General features: G+C 36.7%; 1 protein-coding gene across 2 annotated transcripts in view; it reads right to left on the bottom strand.

Annotated features, from left to right (window-relative positions):
* RAB3C (RAB3C, member RAS oncogene family) overlaps positions 1 to 9,986 on the bottom strand; it is a 269,450-nt gene extending 259,464 nt beyond the window's left edge. The window contains exon 1 of one of the 2 annotated variants that reach the window (XM_032280269.1): positions 9,706 to 9,986. In XM_032280269.1, the coding sequence (XP_032136160.1) occupies positions 9,706 to 9,723 (18 nt within the window). In that variant the 5' untranslated portion in view covers positions 9,724 to 9,986. Of the gene's footprint in view, positions 1 to 8,888; positions 9,094 to 9,705 lie in introns of those variants that run through there. The other variant, XM_032280279.1, reaches the window with a different exon arrangement.
* Between the last annotated feature and the right edge of the window lie 6,279 nt (positions 9,987 to 16,265).

Genomic DNA, 16,265 nt, shown 5'->3' on the forward strand with positions numbered 1-16,265 from the left:
ATATGCATATCGTAATCCTTAGGATAAACGCTAAAAATACACAAAGATATACAATTCAAAAGCCAACACAGAGGGCCAGCCACGGTGGCTCACGACTGTAATCCCAGCACTTCGGGAGGCCGAGGCAGGTGGATCACCTGCCTGAGGTCACGAGTTCGAGATTGGCCTGGCCAACATGGTGAAACTCTGCCTATACTAAAAATAAAAAGTTAGCTGGGCGTGGCGGCATGTGGCTGTAATCCTTGCTACTCGTGAAGCTGAGACGGGAGAATTGCTTGAACCCAGGAGGTAGAGGTTGCAGTCAGCCAAGATTGTGCCATTGCACTCCAGCCTGGGCAACAAAAGCAAAACTTAATCTCAAAAAAAAAAAAAAATGAAAAGAAAAGCCAACACAGGAATTGGAATACCTAAAAATATTTAAGCAAAAAATATATATATATAGGAAAAACAGAGGAAGAGAAAGAAACAGAATAAATATAACAAAATGGTAGACTTAAATTCAATCATACGGATAATTGCAATGTATGAAAATGAAAAGGCAGTGATTTTTCAAACTGGAAAAAAATGAAAAGCCCAACTCTATACTGACTACAAGATTCACAGTTTAAATATAAAGACACATATAAGTTGAAAATAAAATTATAAAATTATATATATACCATGAAAATACTATTAAGAAAGAAAGAGTATCTGCATTCTCTATTAATATTAGACTATCTAGACTTTAAGACAAGGATTGTTGCTGGAAATAAAGTGGGACATTTCATAATATAAAAGGGAAAATTACTCAGGCAGACACATTTAAAAATATGTGTGTATAGCTAATAACACAGTCTCAAAATACATGAAAAAACTCAAAAGAACTAAAAGGATAAATAGGCAAATTGACAATCATAGCTGGAGATTTGAAAAGCTCCTTCTCAGTAATTGATAGAATAGACCAAAAACCAATAAGGATATAAAAGATCTTAGCAACACCACAGAATGCCATAACCCAATTAATATTTAGAGACTACTACACTGCACAACTACAGCACACACACACCGGCACACATGGAATGTTCATAGTCACACCACATGCTGAACTAAAAACAAATCAACAATTTAGAAGATTAAAATCTTAAAGAATATCTTCTGTAGTAGCAATAGAATTTAACTAGTCATCAGTATCAATACAATATCTGTAAAAATACTCAAGTCTTTGGAAATTAAACATACTTTTAAACCCATGGATTAAACAAAATCATGAGTTCCAAATAGTTAGAATTAAAATATAATGTAAATATTACATTCAGAAATTCGTGCTTCTCAGCTTAAGCAGTACGTCAAGGGAAATTTATCATTTCTAATGCTTATATTTATTAGAAGAAAATAAATATTTAAAAATCAGTGACCCACCAGGCACGGTGGCTCACACCTGTAATCTCAGTACTTTGAGAGGCTGAGGCAGGCAGATTGTTTGAGGCCAGGAGTTCAAGACCTGCCTGGCTAACATGATATAACCCTGTCTCTACTAAAAATACAAAAATTAGCTGGATGTGGTGGCGGGCACCTGTGATCCCAGCTACTCAGGAGGCTGAGGCAAGAGAATCACTTGAACCCAGGAGGTAGAGATTGCAGCAAGCTGAGATCCTGCCACTGCACTCCAGCCTGGGCAACACAGTGAGATTCTGCCTTAAAAAAAAAAAAAAAAAAAAAAAATCAGTGAACTAAATTTCTACCTTAAGAGTCTAAATAAAGAAGAGGTTCTATTAAGTATAAGAAACACAAATATAGTTTTTTTAAAAAGTTAAAAAATCAAAGAAATACAAACTAAACAAAATTAACAAAGGTAAAAGGTGATATTAATATTGATATAAACATTTAGTAAGACTGGCATGAGAGAGAGGGAGAAAACTCAGATGATCAGTAGTAGGAAAGAAAGGGGATATCATTACAGATCCTACAGAAACTTAAAAGGCAACAAAAATATTTTTAACAACTTTGTGTTAATAAATTGGAGAAATGAGGTTAAAAACAATTTACCAAAACTGACTGAGAATGAAACAGAATTTTTTGTATGCATGTTTAGTTTTCTATTGCAGCTATAGTGGATGTTTAAAACCACGCTCACTTATTGTTTACTGAGCCAGAAATCTCAGCTGGGTCCTCTGTCACTTTGCTTAGCTCTACATGGTTAAAATCAGTGTCTTGGCTGGACTAGGCTTTTATCTGGAGGCTCTAAGAAAGATTCCACTTCCAAACTCATTCAGATTGTCAGCATAATCCAGTTGCTGGTGGTTGCAGGACTGAGGTCCCTGCTTCCTTGATACACAGTCTTCTTCATCTTCACACCGACAATTTTTTTCATGTTTTGAAACTTTGACTTCTTCTGCTACATCACTCTGACTTCAATGAGAGAAAGTTCTCTACTTTTAAGATGTCTTGTGATTAGATTGGACCAATCTGATAATGCAGGTTAATATCCCTATTTTAAAGTTTATAATATTAATTACACCTGCAAAGTCCATTTGCTTATGTAATGTAACGTATTGTTACAGGGTTAGTCCATGGAGAATTTTGGGAGGGATGTTATTCTGCCTACTGCAATATACTAAAGGGAGATAGGGAGACAGACAGACAGACAGACAGACAGATAGACAGATAGATAATAGAGATACTAGTATATCAAAGAAATTTTTAAAATTTATGGAACTCTTATTTAAAATTTTCAGAAAGAAAATTCCAGGCTCCACTGGCTTCACTGGTAAACTCTATTAGACATTTAACAAACCAAAATATATCCAACCTTATACAACAAAAATATTCAGAAAACTGAGGGGCAAAGAGTACTTCTCAGTTTGTTTTAGAAGCATACAACGATACTATAACTTTATTAAGGCATTAAGAGAAAATCATAGCCAAATATGCATCATGACATATGCAAAAAAAATACTTAACAAAATAAAATAAAGCTTAATCCAGCTATATATAGAAAGGACAATATATTATGACCAATAGGATTTGTCTAAGGAATGCCAGATTAACTAAAAAATCAATCCATGTAATCCAACAAACTAAAATGGATAAACTGCACAATCACATCAATAGATGTAGAACAAGCATTTCACAAAATTCAACACCCATTTATGTTAAAAACAAATTTTCTCATCAAACAGAAATCAAATTTATTCATTATAATAAAGAATATCATACCAAAACAAAACAAAAAAGTAAAAAAACCCACTAGCTAACTTCACACTTAATGATAAAAAATGGAAGGCCTTCCCTCCTAAAATGGGGAACAAGATAAGGATGTCCCCTGTCATAATAGATGTCCCATGTCTATTCAACATTGTACTGGTTATTCTGTTCAATAAGGTATGGGGGAAAAGGCAATCTCTGGAAAGAAAAAGTAAACTATCTCTATTTGCAAATATTATGATAGTTTCTGTTGAAATTTCTAAGGAATCTTAAAAAAAGAACATAGAAATAAATATAGCAAGCCCTCTGGACACAGAGTCAGGACAAACAGATCAGAGTTCGGATATAGACCCCACCTATAATTAATTACCCATTACCCTAAATTTCACCAAAATTCAAAAAATCCTCATCAAAATGTGGTATTTAGAATGTGAATGCACAAGCCACCAACTGGGAGAAAAATTTTATCTATATATCTGTCTGACTTGACAAAGGATTTAATTGAAGATGAAAGATCTCTTGCAACTAAACAATAAAAGCAAACCCCCTAAATGGATAAAAGTTTAGAACAGACACTTCACAAGGGAAGATACGTAAATGACCAATAAGCATGTAAAAACATACTCAACACCATTCATCACTAGGGAAATTCAAATTTAAATCATAAAGAGATACCAGAAAACACTCATTAAAGTAGCCAAAATGAAAGACCACTGACATCACATGTTGTTGAAGATGTGGAGCCACTAAAACTCTCTCGTACATTGTTGGTGAGAATTGCTAGTCCTCCCACTTTGGCAAAAGATTTGATTGTTTCTTATAAAGCTTAATACATATTTACCATTTATCCCAGCAATTTCACTTTTAGATATTTACCCAATAGAAGTGAAAAGATATCATAAAAAAGAATAGAAAAAACGCTTATAGCCTTATTCATAATATCCCCAAACCAGAAATTACCTCAACGTTCATAAACAGGATAATGAATTTTAAAAGTATAATAAATTGATTTAAAAAGTGTAATATTCAGCAATAATATGGAATGAATTACTGATACACACAACATGGATGAATCTCATACACATTATGCTGAACAAAATAAGCCAGACTCAAACAAGAACATATTTTTTCGTTCCACAGTATGTTCATACTGCATGTTCTACAGAACTATATAAAGTTCTGGAACAAATCAAACTCTTTTATGGTTAAAAAAGTAAAAAGTTTACTACATAGGTAGATTAACTAGGAAAAACCATGAACTGTCAGGGGTGATTAGAAACGTTCTGTATCTTTATAGTGGTATGTGTTACACAGATCTACACATTTGTCAATATTCATCAAATTGTTCACTTAAGATTTGTGCATTTCCATGAATATAAACATTATCTTAACAAACCTACAAACTAATGAATGAAAAGTGCTAAAGATCTATGTAATTTTGAATAACTCTTAAAGACTTAATATTCAGAGGCTGTAGTATCCTTGGTAATAAACTGACCTACTAAGCTGATTCCCACAGAACCTCTGAACCACATTAATAAAAAAAAGGGAAAAATGGTTGGAAAACCTTTAATCTATATAAGAACATTTTTTTGAGGTGGCCCAGCTGCTTGTACTTAGTGAATTGAGTGGGCAAGAGCAGTTTCAAGAAAACCTATTCCTCAGCATAGACATATATTTCCTTCCTGGAATATGATGGTGAAGAAAGGATTGCCAATTCCAATACAAGCTTAGAATAGTGGCAGAAAATTATGATAATTTTGCAGTTTCAATGGAAAACCATTCTTATACAACAGAAGTGAATTTTTGCTGTAGGTTAAGGTCCCTTGCTATCCTCCACTTCCCTTTACAGAAGAAAAATGGATATTTGAGCAATTAGCCCAAATGCAGTAAGGAAGAATTTCTCATTTCTCTAAAGTCTATTAGGGATTTTCTGTTTCTGTAAAGGATGAGGACTACATTTCCATTTCTCAGAAAGACAGAGGGATGATCACTAAGGATGGATATGGTTGAGTTCAACAATAATGAAATGCAAGAATGCCGTGTACTTCCCATAGCCAAATAAAACAGTGATATTTAGACTTTAATTCTTTGCAATTTTGTTTTGTGTACAGCATGGCTAACTTTAATATATAACTAGTGGTTTTTACTTCCACTTCATCTCCAGCCTACATCAATAGTGCTTCTTCAATCCTCCTCATCTTAAACAATTTTTTGGGCACTCTTTTCCATGCTTTGGGTAGATATTTTTCTTTGAATTTTTGTCAATAGTCAGAAGACTGTGCATTTATGAAGTGATCCAGAAAACTTGTGGATAAGAAAATGGAAAAGTAAGAATTTAGTAGGGACACTGAATTCCACTTTGGTCCTGTAAGAGAGTATGTGAACCTACCAGAAATTATAGTAGATAGAAGCAAGCTATTTTTAAAACATTGGCCCTTTTCAAATATTCTGTTTAGTTTATGCAAGTTTATTTTATAAGAAGATAGGGCCATTTTTTCTTTCTTCTGAACCAAATGAATGACTCAAATTATATTAATAGTTGTCTCATTATTTACACCACCCATTTATGTCTTCTTGAGGAATCAAAAGTAATACAGGAAAGAACATGGGTTTTCTAGACAGAGAAATCTGGCAGAAATTTTACTCTATCCTAGCAGGAAAGTTATTTTGTATTAATAAGTTCAAGTGACTGTGCCTGTAATTAGGGTAATGGTGGCCACTAGGATTTTTAAATATATTTGTAAATATTTTTGTAAAATATATACATACACACATATGATTGTTATACATAAAACAAAAAAATAAAAATTATTTTATACATACACACAAATATAATGAGACCTGAATCTAAGTCACAGGGCTTGGCACAGGCAAGGCACTAGATAAACTAGAATTTGTTCAATGTGGCACCTGAATCAAATGACAATTTGTTAACCAGAGTCTTGTCCTCAAGTCATGAGAACTGCTGTTTCTCATTTCATTTGGCCTTCAGGGTTTATGTATACACTGAATGAAAGACACAAATGACCATCTCCTGCATTAGAATTCTAAGCCTATCGCTTGGGACACTCACCAAATGCTATTCCTGGTTATTTAGTTAGAAAGGAAATAAAGACGTCAGAGACTATCATTGCATATTACTTTAGTAATTACTATAAAAAACAATTATCCCTTATTTTCCATCAATTCAGAAAGAAATATTTTTGATAAAATATGCACATGTCAAAGATAACGACCTTGAACAGAACACCAAGTTATTTTATAGATATATCAAATGCTTTTTAAAAGACCTTACACGTTTTTCAAAAGGCTTCTTTGATTTAAAAAAATATAAAAAGTAAATTGGGAAATAAGCAAATATATTAAAAAGCTCATTTTGTTTCACATGAACAAATGAACTAAATATTTTTTAAAGCAGAGAAGAAATCTCTTAGAATAATGAAACCATAAAATGAGGTTTTGCTTGTGAGTCATCTTCTGGAGACCTAAGTAAAAAAATATTTGGGACATATATTTAAAATGATGATGTAGTTCAGTCTTTAAATGAAAAAAAGTCAACTATTTATCTTGTTGCATTGTCATATATCAAAGTCAGGTGAAATGTGATTACAATTCAGAAATATTGGTGCTATAACATTACTTGTTACTTTAAAATATTTGGAGTAAGCTTATAGTTTTTATCCTATTATTATATAGTTTTGGAAACTGATAATAATGGAGATGGAGTCACCATAACAACAATTTATTAAGTTGAATTAAAGTATGTGCTTTAATTAAATATGCTTTTTAAAAGTCTTTGATTTCCTAAAATGTACATTACTCATGATAGCATTTGGAAATTTTAAATTTCGAAAACTTAGTCCAGTTACTAAAAATACATTATGAATATGACAATAACTCCATCCACAGGCAAATTAATTTCATTTTACCTAATGTTTATTTTAGTTCTTCATTAAAGTTTTTACTAAAATAGAAAATCACAGTGCCTACTACATAGTTGGCGAAGACAAAAAATAATTTTAACTATTTCTCAAACATTAATATAGTTCTGTAATATTTTAATGACCCTTCTGAACATTCTAAGCAACTCCTGTAGGAAAGCAAAATTAATATACAGTGTGGTTAAATTTTTAGTAATTTGTTTGATTGAAAAATATTGGTGCATATATAGAGTTGACTTTAAATATTAACAATCTATTTTTCAAAAATTCTTGGAAATCTTTTTTATTGTGTAAATTCAAGATGTACATGTTTTCCTATACATATACATAGTGAAGTGTAATGATCTACTTTTAAAGTCTACTGTTAATGTTTACTTATAATAAAATATTATTAATTTAGCCAGTTGGCTCCTCGCAGTATCTCCAGTAATAGAAAATTATCGTAAACCAATATATCTTATTGCAACAGCCTGTACCTTTATTGTCTGTTCAGATTCTTTTCACATCAGGCCTAAATAATGGAAAGCTAAGTCACATATAGAGGTATTAGATGACACACAATGGGGCCACTGTTCCCTGGAACAAATCATATTTTCAATAACTCATAAGTAATTTGAGGACTTCCCTTATATAATCCTCCAACAAACAATTAAATCCTATAGGTTTTTCATTTAACAGTCCAGTCAGGGTTTCTTAATATACATAACTCATAAAGTAAATTAAAAGTAAATCAAAACATATGTTTAAAGTCCATGATTCATGAAGAAACCAATTGGAAAACACTGAAGCCCGAATTAATGTCAAATATTTATCCTGTTGGGTTTGCCAACAGAGGTGGGTTCTCAGGAGAGAGAGCACATTCCAAATGATGTATTCTATTCTCCTCTCAACCCCATTCATAAAACGCCTTTCTGTTACGCAGTGGGATCACTACTTGATTATTAAACACAAGCTGATGTTTAGCATCAACTGGCTGTACATAGAGACGAGAATTATCACTCATCTGTACTTAAAAACAAAACTTAAGCAAGATGCTTAGGCAGAGGTGCTTCTGCACCGGAGTCCGTCGCATTTCTCAAAGGAAGCAAACCTAAGAATGTGACTGAAATGGGTGATCGGAGAACAAATAGGCACGTAACACAGGAAAGCTCAGAGGAGGGCTGTCTCAGAAACGGAGTAAACGAGTTGTGTGGACAGCGATGCTGGCATAGCTCCGGGATATGCCAAGCCCCGTTGTGTTTTCTATTTTCTGCTGATACTGGGAACCTAACTGAAGAAAGGGGACTTTGAGGAGCCTAACGTTGGCTTCTCTTTATTTAATGTGCCTTCAACCAAGCAGAAATCGCTCTGTGCCGACTCCAGTGGGGAGTCTTCAACCCGAATCTGACCTATCTGCCTCAAATCCGTGAGTCTTCACCGCGATCTCAAACCTCGATGCCAAGAGAGAAAATCAATGCCAACACGAGATTGCATGCTCCTCTGACTTTTGTTTGCTCGGGTTTTCATTTTAGACAGACACTTATCCTCCTTTCAGAGCCTAGAAAGATTGTGAATAGCCCGATCCCTCATCAAGACAGCCCCAATCACAGCCACACAGAGCTCAGAGGAACCCAACTCCGTTCCCAGGGTCCTGTCCCAGAGCCGCATCTCCGCGGGTGGCCGCCAGACCTTCCCTTAGTTTGGACACAGTTTGTGCGCGGAGAGAGGGGAAAAGCATCTCTTTCAATTCCTCCCGAGGCCACTCTTTCTTTATGGACCCACCTGCATGGGCGCTTCGTGTCTCATTGTTGGCAAATGTTCTTTCTCTCTGGCTAGGACAGCACTGACCCGGGCTTCCGGTCAAGCGTGCACAAGCCGCGCGCTCCAAGCTCCACACACTGCACTCTTGGGGTTCGCTAACCGGCTCCAACATCAGCACCGGAGCTGTCCTCTCCTGGCGCCGCACACGCGTACTGGCGGGGAGCCGCGTGCGCTCCTGGGAGTTGTAGTCTCTCCCTGCGGGGCTTCCCAACGAACGAGCGAGCGGTGAACCACAACTCCCGGCAAGCAAGCAAATTCTTAAACACTCTCGATCCGCCAGTCGGGCTCGGCCGCGGAGCCTCCCTTCTCCTTTCGAAACGCTCCTGGGTTACCTCTCCCAGTCTCCCCTACCCTTTTCCTCGCCAGGGGCAGGCGAAAGTAGCCTCAGCTTATCTCAGCTGGAGATCTTTCTTTCTAACTGCCACCTATCAGGAGTAGATTGTGATTTCCTGATTACGAAGCACACTACCTCGTGCTAATTTCCAATGCAAACGAAGCCAGAGCTGGTCTCTGGGACTCTTCCCCCCTACCCTCTACCCATTCCCGAATCGGCAAAGTTTCTACGTTTCCTTAGGCAGAGTGGGGCGGTTTTACAGTCTCTTTCGGCAAACGTGGGGGAGAAAGACGATGAAGGGTACACACATAAGGAAAGTGGTTTATCCGCACAATTGCATTGAGAAGTCGCGCGCGCGTACACACTCACACAACCCACACACCAAAGTGCGTGAAAGCGAGATTTCTGGCTAAGCACCCCAAGGAACTCCCTTTGCCTACTTACCTTTCCATACAGCTCCATTACAACTCGAGGCTCGGAAATGCTCAAGTGCCCTCGTTACAAAGGAGGTTAGGGCTTTACGTAGGAAGCGGGGCTAAAAGGAAAAGGCACAACACAATAGAACGGGTAGGGGTGGCGTCTGGCAGAGAGAGAAAGGAGGGACGTGGAGAAGACAGCTGATTTAGATGGAGGGCTTCTTTCCTCTGGAGGGAAAGCGTGGAGTCTTCAAGCAGCAGCTGCAGAGAAAGGGCTGAGTCTCTTAGGAAGTGTCAGGGGCGCGATCGCGCTGGGCAGCCCCTCCCCAGGCCCTCCCCCGCACCTTCCGCCGTCATTAGCGCGCACACACAGCCGCTGGCCGCGGGCTGCAGAACTGATAGGGCACTGGGTTATTTACCAAAAGCAAGCCGCTTAAAATGAACACATTCATCACCGGAGCCCAGAAGCACCGTCACAGAATGAGATGGGAGACCTCTATTAAGTTATCCTGTCGTTTCTTTAACACAAAGTCATGCCTCATATTACAACAGTACTCCTCCCAGATTAGTTCAAAAAATGGTTTTGAAATCTCGGAACTGTACTTTTGTTACACTTATCCTTTTCCTGTCAGTTGACTAATAGGTATGACTATCCATGTCCTCTGTAACTATCTAGAGACAGCCCTCTCTACTAAAAAGTAAATGTTGATCATCCAGCAAATGAGCCCTGCCTTGGCATGAAATCAAAACTATATCAGAGGCAGAGTGAAAAAGGGATGATTGTGATACTGGCATGGAGGTGTGAAAGGAATAACTTGGATCAGCTTTAAACTTCATTGCAGCAGTAGAACAGAGCTTCTGAAACTTAAATGTACTTGAAATTCTGTTGGGACGGGGATTAAAATTTTAAGCCACAGGTAGAGATTCTGATTCACTAGATCTTTTGAGAGGTCCGGGGATTAGCATTTTAAACACCCCAACAATTATGATGCAAGTGGTGCCTTTGCCATAATTTGAGAAACATTGTCTTAAAAGAATCTATGTGTAAGACTTTTTCAAACATGCAAGCCTCAAAAATTTGACAGTATGGACTCATTAATGCAACAGTCTTATATTGGGAACCTGCCATATTCAATATTTCCATTAATTTTAGTTGATTGTATTATTTAACAACCCTATAATCTGTCTTCTACTCTTGCAATTAGTGAAAATTGAATGTGATATCGCCTAGGTAAGTAGTTTTTATAACTATTCAGAAAATACATTTAAGCCAGGTGTGGTGGAGTACGCCTGAAGTTACAGCTACCCTAAAGGCTGAGGCGGAAGAATCATTTGAACCCAGATAATTCAAATGATTCATCTGGGCAACATGGTGAGACCCACCACTTGAAAAAAGAGAAAAGACATACATTACAAATATCAACCTCATAGATGAAAGTTTTGTGATGCTTAGAGAAGTTTTATGTAAGTTAGCTAATAACAAAATTAAAAGTTGAAAGGAAATCCAATATCATATGTATCACAGAAGTAGCTTATCAGAAGTATGCCTTATGCAATTCACTTAGCTACTTAGAGCCTGCCTTTCTTCAGAACAACTTCCTGTGTTTTTTGTACTATCATCACTTTCTGAATTCTCAGAATTCAGTCTGATATAGAACATATTTAAACATTATATTTACCTTGCAAATTTACTATTCTTTGAGAAGTTTATCTCTTCTCAACATTTCACTAAAATTATATACATCTTCAGATTTTTAAAATATGTCTTTGTTTGTAGAAGAACCCATGAAAATTTAGTTTAAAGCTGAAGTTTTTAAAAAATTGGGAGGTACTTAATTCTGTCCTGTTCATAGTGGCTTGGTTGAGTATTTAAAGTGTGAAAAGAGGGGGAAAAAATCTAGTCAAGAGTCAGATAAAGAAAAGTAGACTGGAGCCAACTCTCTAAAGTTAGAGTAGGAGCACTGTAGCTTTGCTTGAAATCAGACCACCATCCACAAATTTCATCCCTAAGGTTATTAAATGGCGGCTAGAGCCCCAGCTCTTACACCCACATTCCAGCTAGCAGGAAGGAGGAAAGGTGAAGGGCATTTCTCCATCACTTTATGTACACCACTGCTCTTATATTCCAGTTCCTATAACTTAATCTTATGACCATACCTGTTACAAAGGAGGCTGAAAAATGTAATCTTTATTCAGAGTGGACATGTGCCCAGCTGAAAATCAGAAATTCTGTTATAAATGGGTTTTCACTGTGTTGGCCAGGTTCATCTCAAACTCCCGGCCTCAATTGATCTCCCCACCACGGCCTCCCAAAGTGCTGGGATTACAGGCATCAGCCTCCACACCTGGCCCTTCCATAGCATTTTTAAAAAGACTAGTACACTAAGAAGGGATCTTACAGATAATGTAGCTCAAATCTTCAATTTTCTGAGTACAAAATTAGATCCCAGAAAAGTGAAATGACCTACCTAAAGCCCCACAAGTCCAATGCTGTTACAGATATTGAAAAAAGACAAGTATTTTGAGAGTATTTTGCAATTTATTGTATAATCACATTTTAAGTGTATCAACTTTTTTCATTATATTTAGGTTTATTCATAATAATTTAAAATGAGGAGAGTCAAAAAGACAAGATACTATCCTCATCCTTAAGGGTCTACAAACAAAATCTGGAGACCATATATATAAATAGGTAACATAACAGTAACAATACATTAGTGGCAGAACAGTGCCTGATTTGCTGCCTGCCCTCTCTTATCAGTAACTGCTTTAAAGACTTACAGGAGAGAGTAATCAGTTCAATGATATTCTATGAGAAAGTTCATAGTACCCCTAAATATGTTTTAAAAGATCATCCAATTATAAATGTAGAATAAGAGACATTGACCGAAAGATCTTCAAAGCAACATAAAGATCATTTTGTTCATCTTTCTTAATTTGCAGATAAAGAAATAAAGACCCAAAGATTAGTGACTCACATAGTATCAAACTGATTACCAATAGAGACAAAACTAATATACAATTCATATGACTTCCAGTCCAGAGTTCTTTGTAAATACAGAATGTTTCAGCAATCACTACATTGGATGTGAACACTTATTTGCCATGTCATAACTTGACTATACTTTTACTAAGAAATCATTAAAATTACCATACATTAAATTACAAGTCAAATACTTATTCAGAAAGATGTGCAATATGATAGTTATCTCTCCTTTGCTGGTTAAGAAACAGGATATGAGATCTAAGGAGAACTGATTATGCTTTCTTCTTCAAATACGGTGTTGGACAATCTTTTAAATTTTATTATTTAAAAATTTCAACATATTAATTAAGCTATAGAACCAAAGTTTTATTATTTTTCTAATTAAAATTAAATTCAACCCTGCTCCCCACTTGTAAGATGGTCATAAAATCCAGTATCAACTGATTTGGCAGAAATAACATAAGATTTTCTCTGTAGTTTCTCCTTAGGTGGCACAAGAACCCTGAAGTATAGGCTGGGTGGGAAAATTATAGATGCCAGGCATCTACCTCATCTTTGATGGTTGTTAATATGACTCTTTTCAGGCCAACATGGCTCATTTGCATGCAGGTAGCTCCGTTCTCCTCATGCAAAGCTAAGCCACAGAGATCCTGATCGAAGTTTCAAGACCACAGGCATACAGTGTATCAGTTAGTTTTGCTGTGCAACAAGCAACCTAAAAACTTAGTAATTTAAACAACCACATTTTTAGTTCATAATTCTGTGATGAACTAAAAATGTGGTTGTTTAAATGGGTCTTGATAATTGGGCCTGATTCGGGTTATGTATGCATCTGTAGTCAGCTAGAAGTCAGCAAAACAGCTCTGCTTCTTTCAGATTGTCTGGCTGTTGACTAGGGGATAGGACAGGAACAGTTACACATGCTTCTGATCTTCCAGCAGCGTATCTCAGGTTTGCATACGTGACAGCTTTGTAGGCTTACAAGAGAAAAAGCAGAGACATACAACATCTCTTACAGCTTAGATTCAGAACCACCATAGCATAATGTCTGCTGCATTATATTGGCCAGAAGAAGTCCTAATTCAGCTCAGATTCAAAAGATGGAACAATAGACTTCAATTCTTGATGGAAGAAACTTCGAAATCACATTCCAAGAAACCCTGGATACAGGAAGGTATGGAGAATGTGGCCACTGTTGCAACGTCCTACACCCAGGCAAGTATTCTCATGGAGTCTCTCCTGCCTTGGAGGCTGTGCATTCTGATAAGCCCCCACCTCTGCTGTTCTGGAAACCATAAATTTCACCACCTTCTTGGTTTCAGGGGTTCTATCAACGTCATAGGGCACCTCTTTAATCACAGTACGTCTGCTGATTTTCTCTTTGAGAAATAACAGTTTAATTATTTACATGGGCCTAAGCCTTTAGTAATGAAGACGTATATGGGAAATTCCCTCCAGCATATCCTGTGAATTATTTCTCTTTCTGACTGTTAGCTACATCAGGAAGGTAACTCTTCCTGGACAGAAGGATCAGAAGCCTGGTCGTTATTACTGCAAAAAGAGAGTATCTTTCATTCTTCTGTGACCCCCCCCTACAGAAAAAAAAGAGTCATTTCTCAGTAGCAATTCTGTCACAGTACATTCTCATTTAATCTTCTTGCCACAAAACTTATAAGAATCTTGAATTAGAATTATTAGTCATTTTCAAAACAAATTTTTGTAAGCAATGCTTTGTCCACAAAGGCATTATCTATGTCAAATAACTGTGACCACTCACAACTTACTTTTTTTCTATCTGTTCCTTTAGGTTTTTAATAGTCTAAGTATACATATGTTTCTTAGAGAAGGATATCATTATAAAGCATATCATTATAAAGCACATTTAATTCTAGTTCAAACAACTATAGTTGAAGTACACTTTTCTTTATATTGCCATGACTTTTGGAAGATGGATTTTCTTGATTTATTTGCAAATGAACCCTACATAAAAAATAGTTTTTTTTTTAATTTTTTCTACAAAAAAAACTGTTTTTTCTAGTTTTTCTTTTTCTACAAAAGCCTCTTCACATAAAAGCTTATTAAAATCCTAAAAGTCACACTAAACAAACTCCCTAGTACCATAGATGACTATCACGTCTTTAAGAAGTCCAGAATAGAAGGAGAAGGAGAGTGAGAAAGTCATGTTTATCTAAGACTTACTTTATACTACAGGCTGTGCTACACACTTCATACAATTTAAATAAATGTTTACACTAGCAAGAGGTAATTATGATTGCCTTCTATATTAACAAGAAAAGAGGACATGGTCAAACTGGGTAATTTGTAGAGAACTGAATAAAGAGACTATTTACCATGAGCGGTGTCAGTGGAAACACAGAGGGCGGGTAGAGTGCCCTGGGAATATAAGCAGCAGGGAACTAGTGAGAATTTCTAGCCAGAGGGGCTGAGGCCATGAAAAACAGAATCTACTGAAAGTGCTGTTGAAAATAAAGTCTGTGGTAGAAGGAAATTACCAACACTCCCACCCTCTGTCTCCTGCTAGCTCCCCATTGGCTGAATCTGACCAGAATCCAGAGCCTTGGGGCCTGTTGATGCAGTCCAGGCACTCAGACTCCTACGATAGAGCTGCGTGGAAAAAGGAGAAGGAGGTAAACCAGGAGACATCAGCATATTTCTTCTGCATCCCCCCCATTTTAAAGATGAACAGGTTGAGAGTCAAAGAAAATAGCTTCAGGAGGTCACTGAGGTAAAACAGAATATAAAATCAGGTCTTTCTTGCTCTCTTTGCATAATATGTGTTCACTATCCTATTGAGTTTGGTAAAGAGAAAGTATATATATGCTCACCTAAAGAGTATTTTCCAAACCAATTCCATCCCCTGCCTGCCTTTAACTTCCACATACATATCATCCCCAGGACTACACAGTCAGGGATGGTTACTTTTGTTTAAAAAAATTTTTTTATTATACTTTAAGTTCTGGGGTATGTGTGCTAATGTTGCAGGATTGTTACATAAATATACACATGACATGGTGGTTTGCTGCCTCCATCCCCTCATCACCTACATTAGGTATTTCTCCTAATGTTATCCTTCCCCAACCTCCCCAACCCCTGCTATCGCTCCCCTAGCCCCTACCCTACAACAGACCCCAGTGTGTGATACTCCTGTGTGTCCATGTGTTCTCATTGTTCAACACCCACCTATGAGTGAGAACATGTGGTGTTTGGATTTCTGTTCCTGTGTCAGTTTGCTGAGAATGATGGTTTCCAGGTTCATCCATGTCCCTACAAAGGACCCAAACTCATCCTTTTTTATGGCTGCATAGTATTCCAACGTGGATATGTGCCACATTTTCTTTATCCAGTCTATCATTGATGGGCATGTGGGTTGGTTCCAAGTCTTTGCTATTGTGAACAGTGCCATAATGAACATACATGTGCATGTGTCTTTATAATAGAACAATTTATAATCCTTTGGGTATACACCCAGTAATGGGATTGCTGGGTCAAATGGAATTTCTATTTCTAGGTCCTTGAGGAATCACCACACTGTCTTCCACAATGGTTGAACTAATTTACACTCCCACCAACAGTGTAAAAGC

The sequence above is a fragment of the Sapajus apella genome, unplaced genomic scaffold (assembly GCF_009761245.1).
Source record: "Sapajus apella isolate SASKATOON/1434 unplaced genomic scaffold, GSC_monkey_1.0 scaffold1, whole genome shotgun sequence".
In the NCBI taxonomy this organism is placed as follows: domain Eukaryota; kingdom Metazoa; phylum Chordata; class Mammalia; order Primates; family Cebidae; genus Sapajus; species Sapajus apella.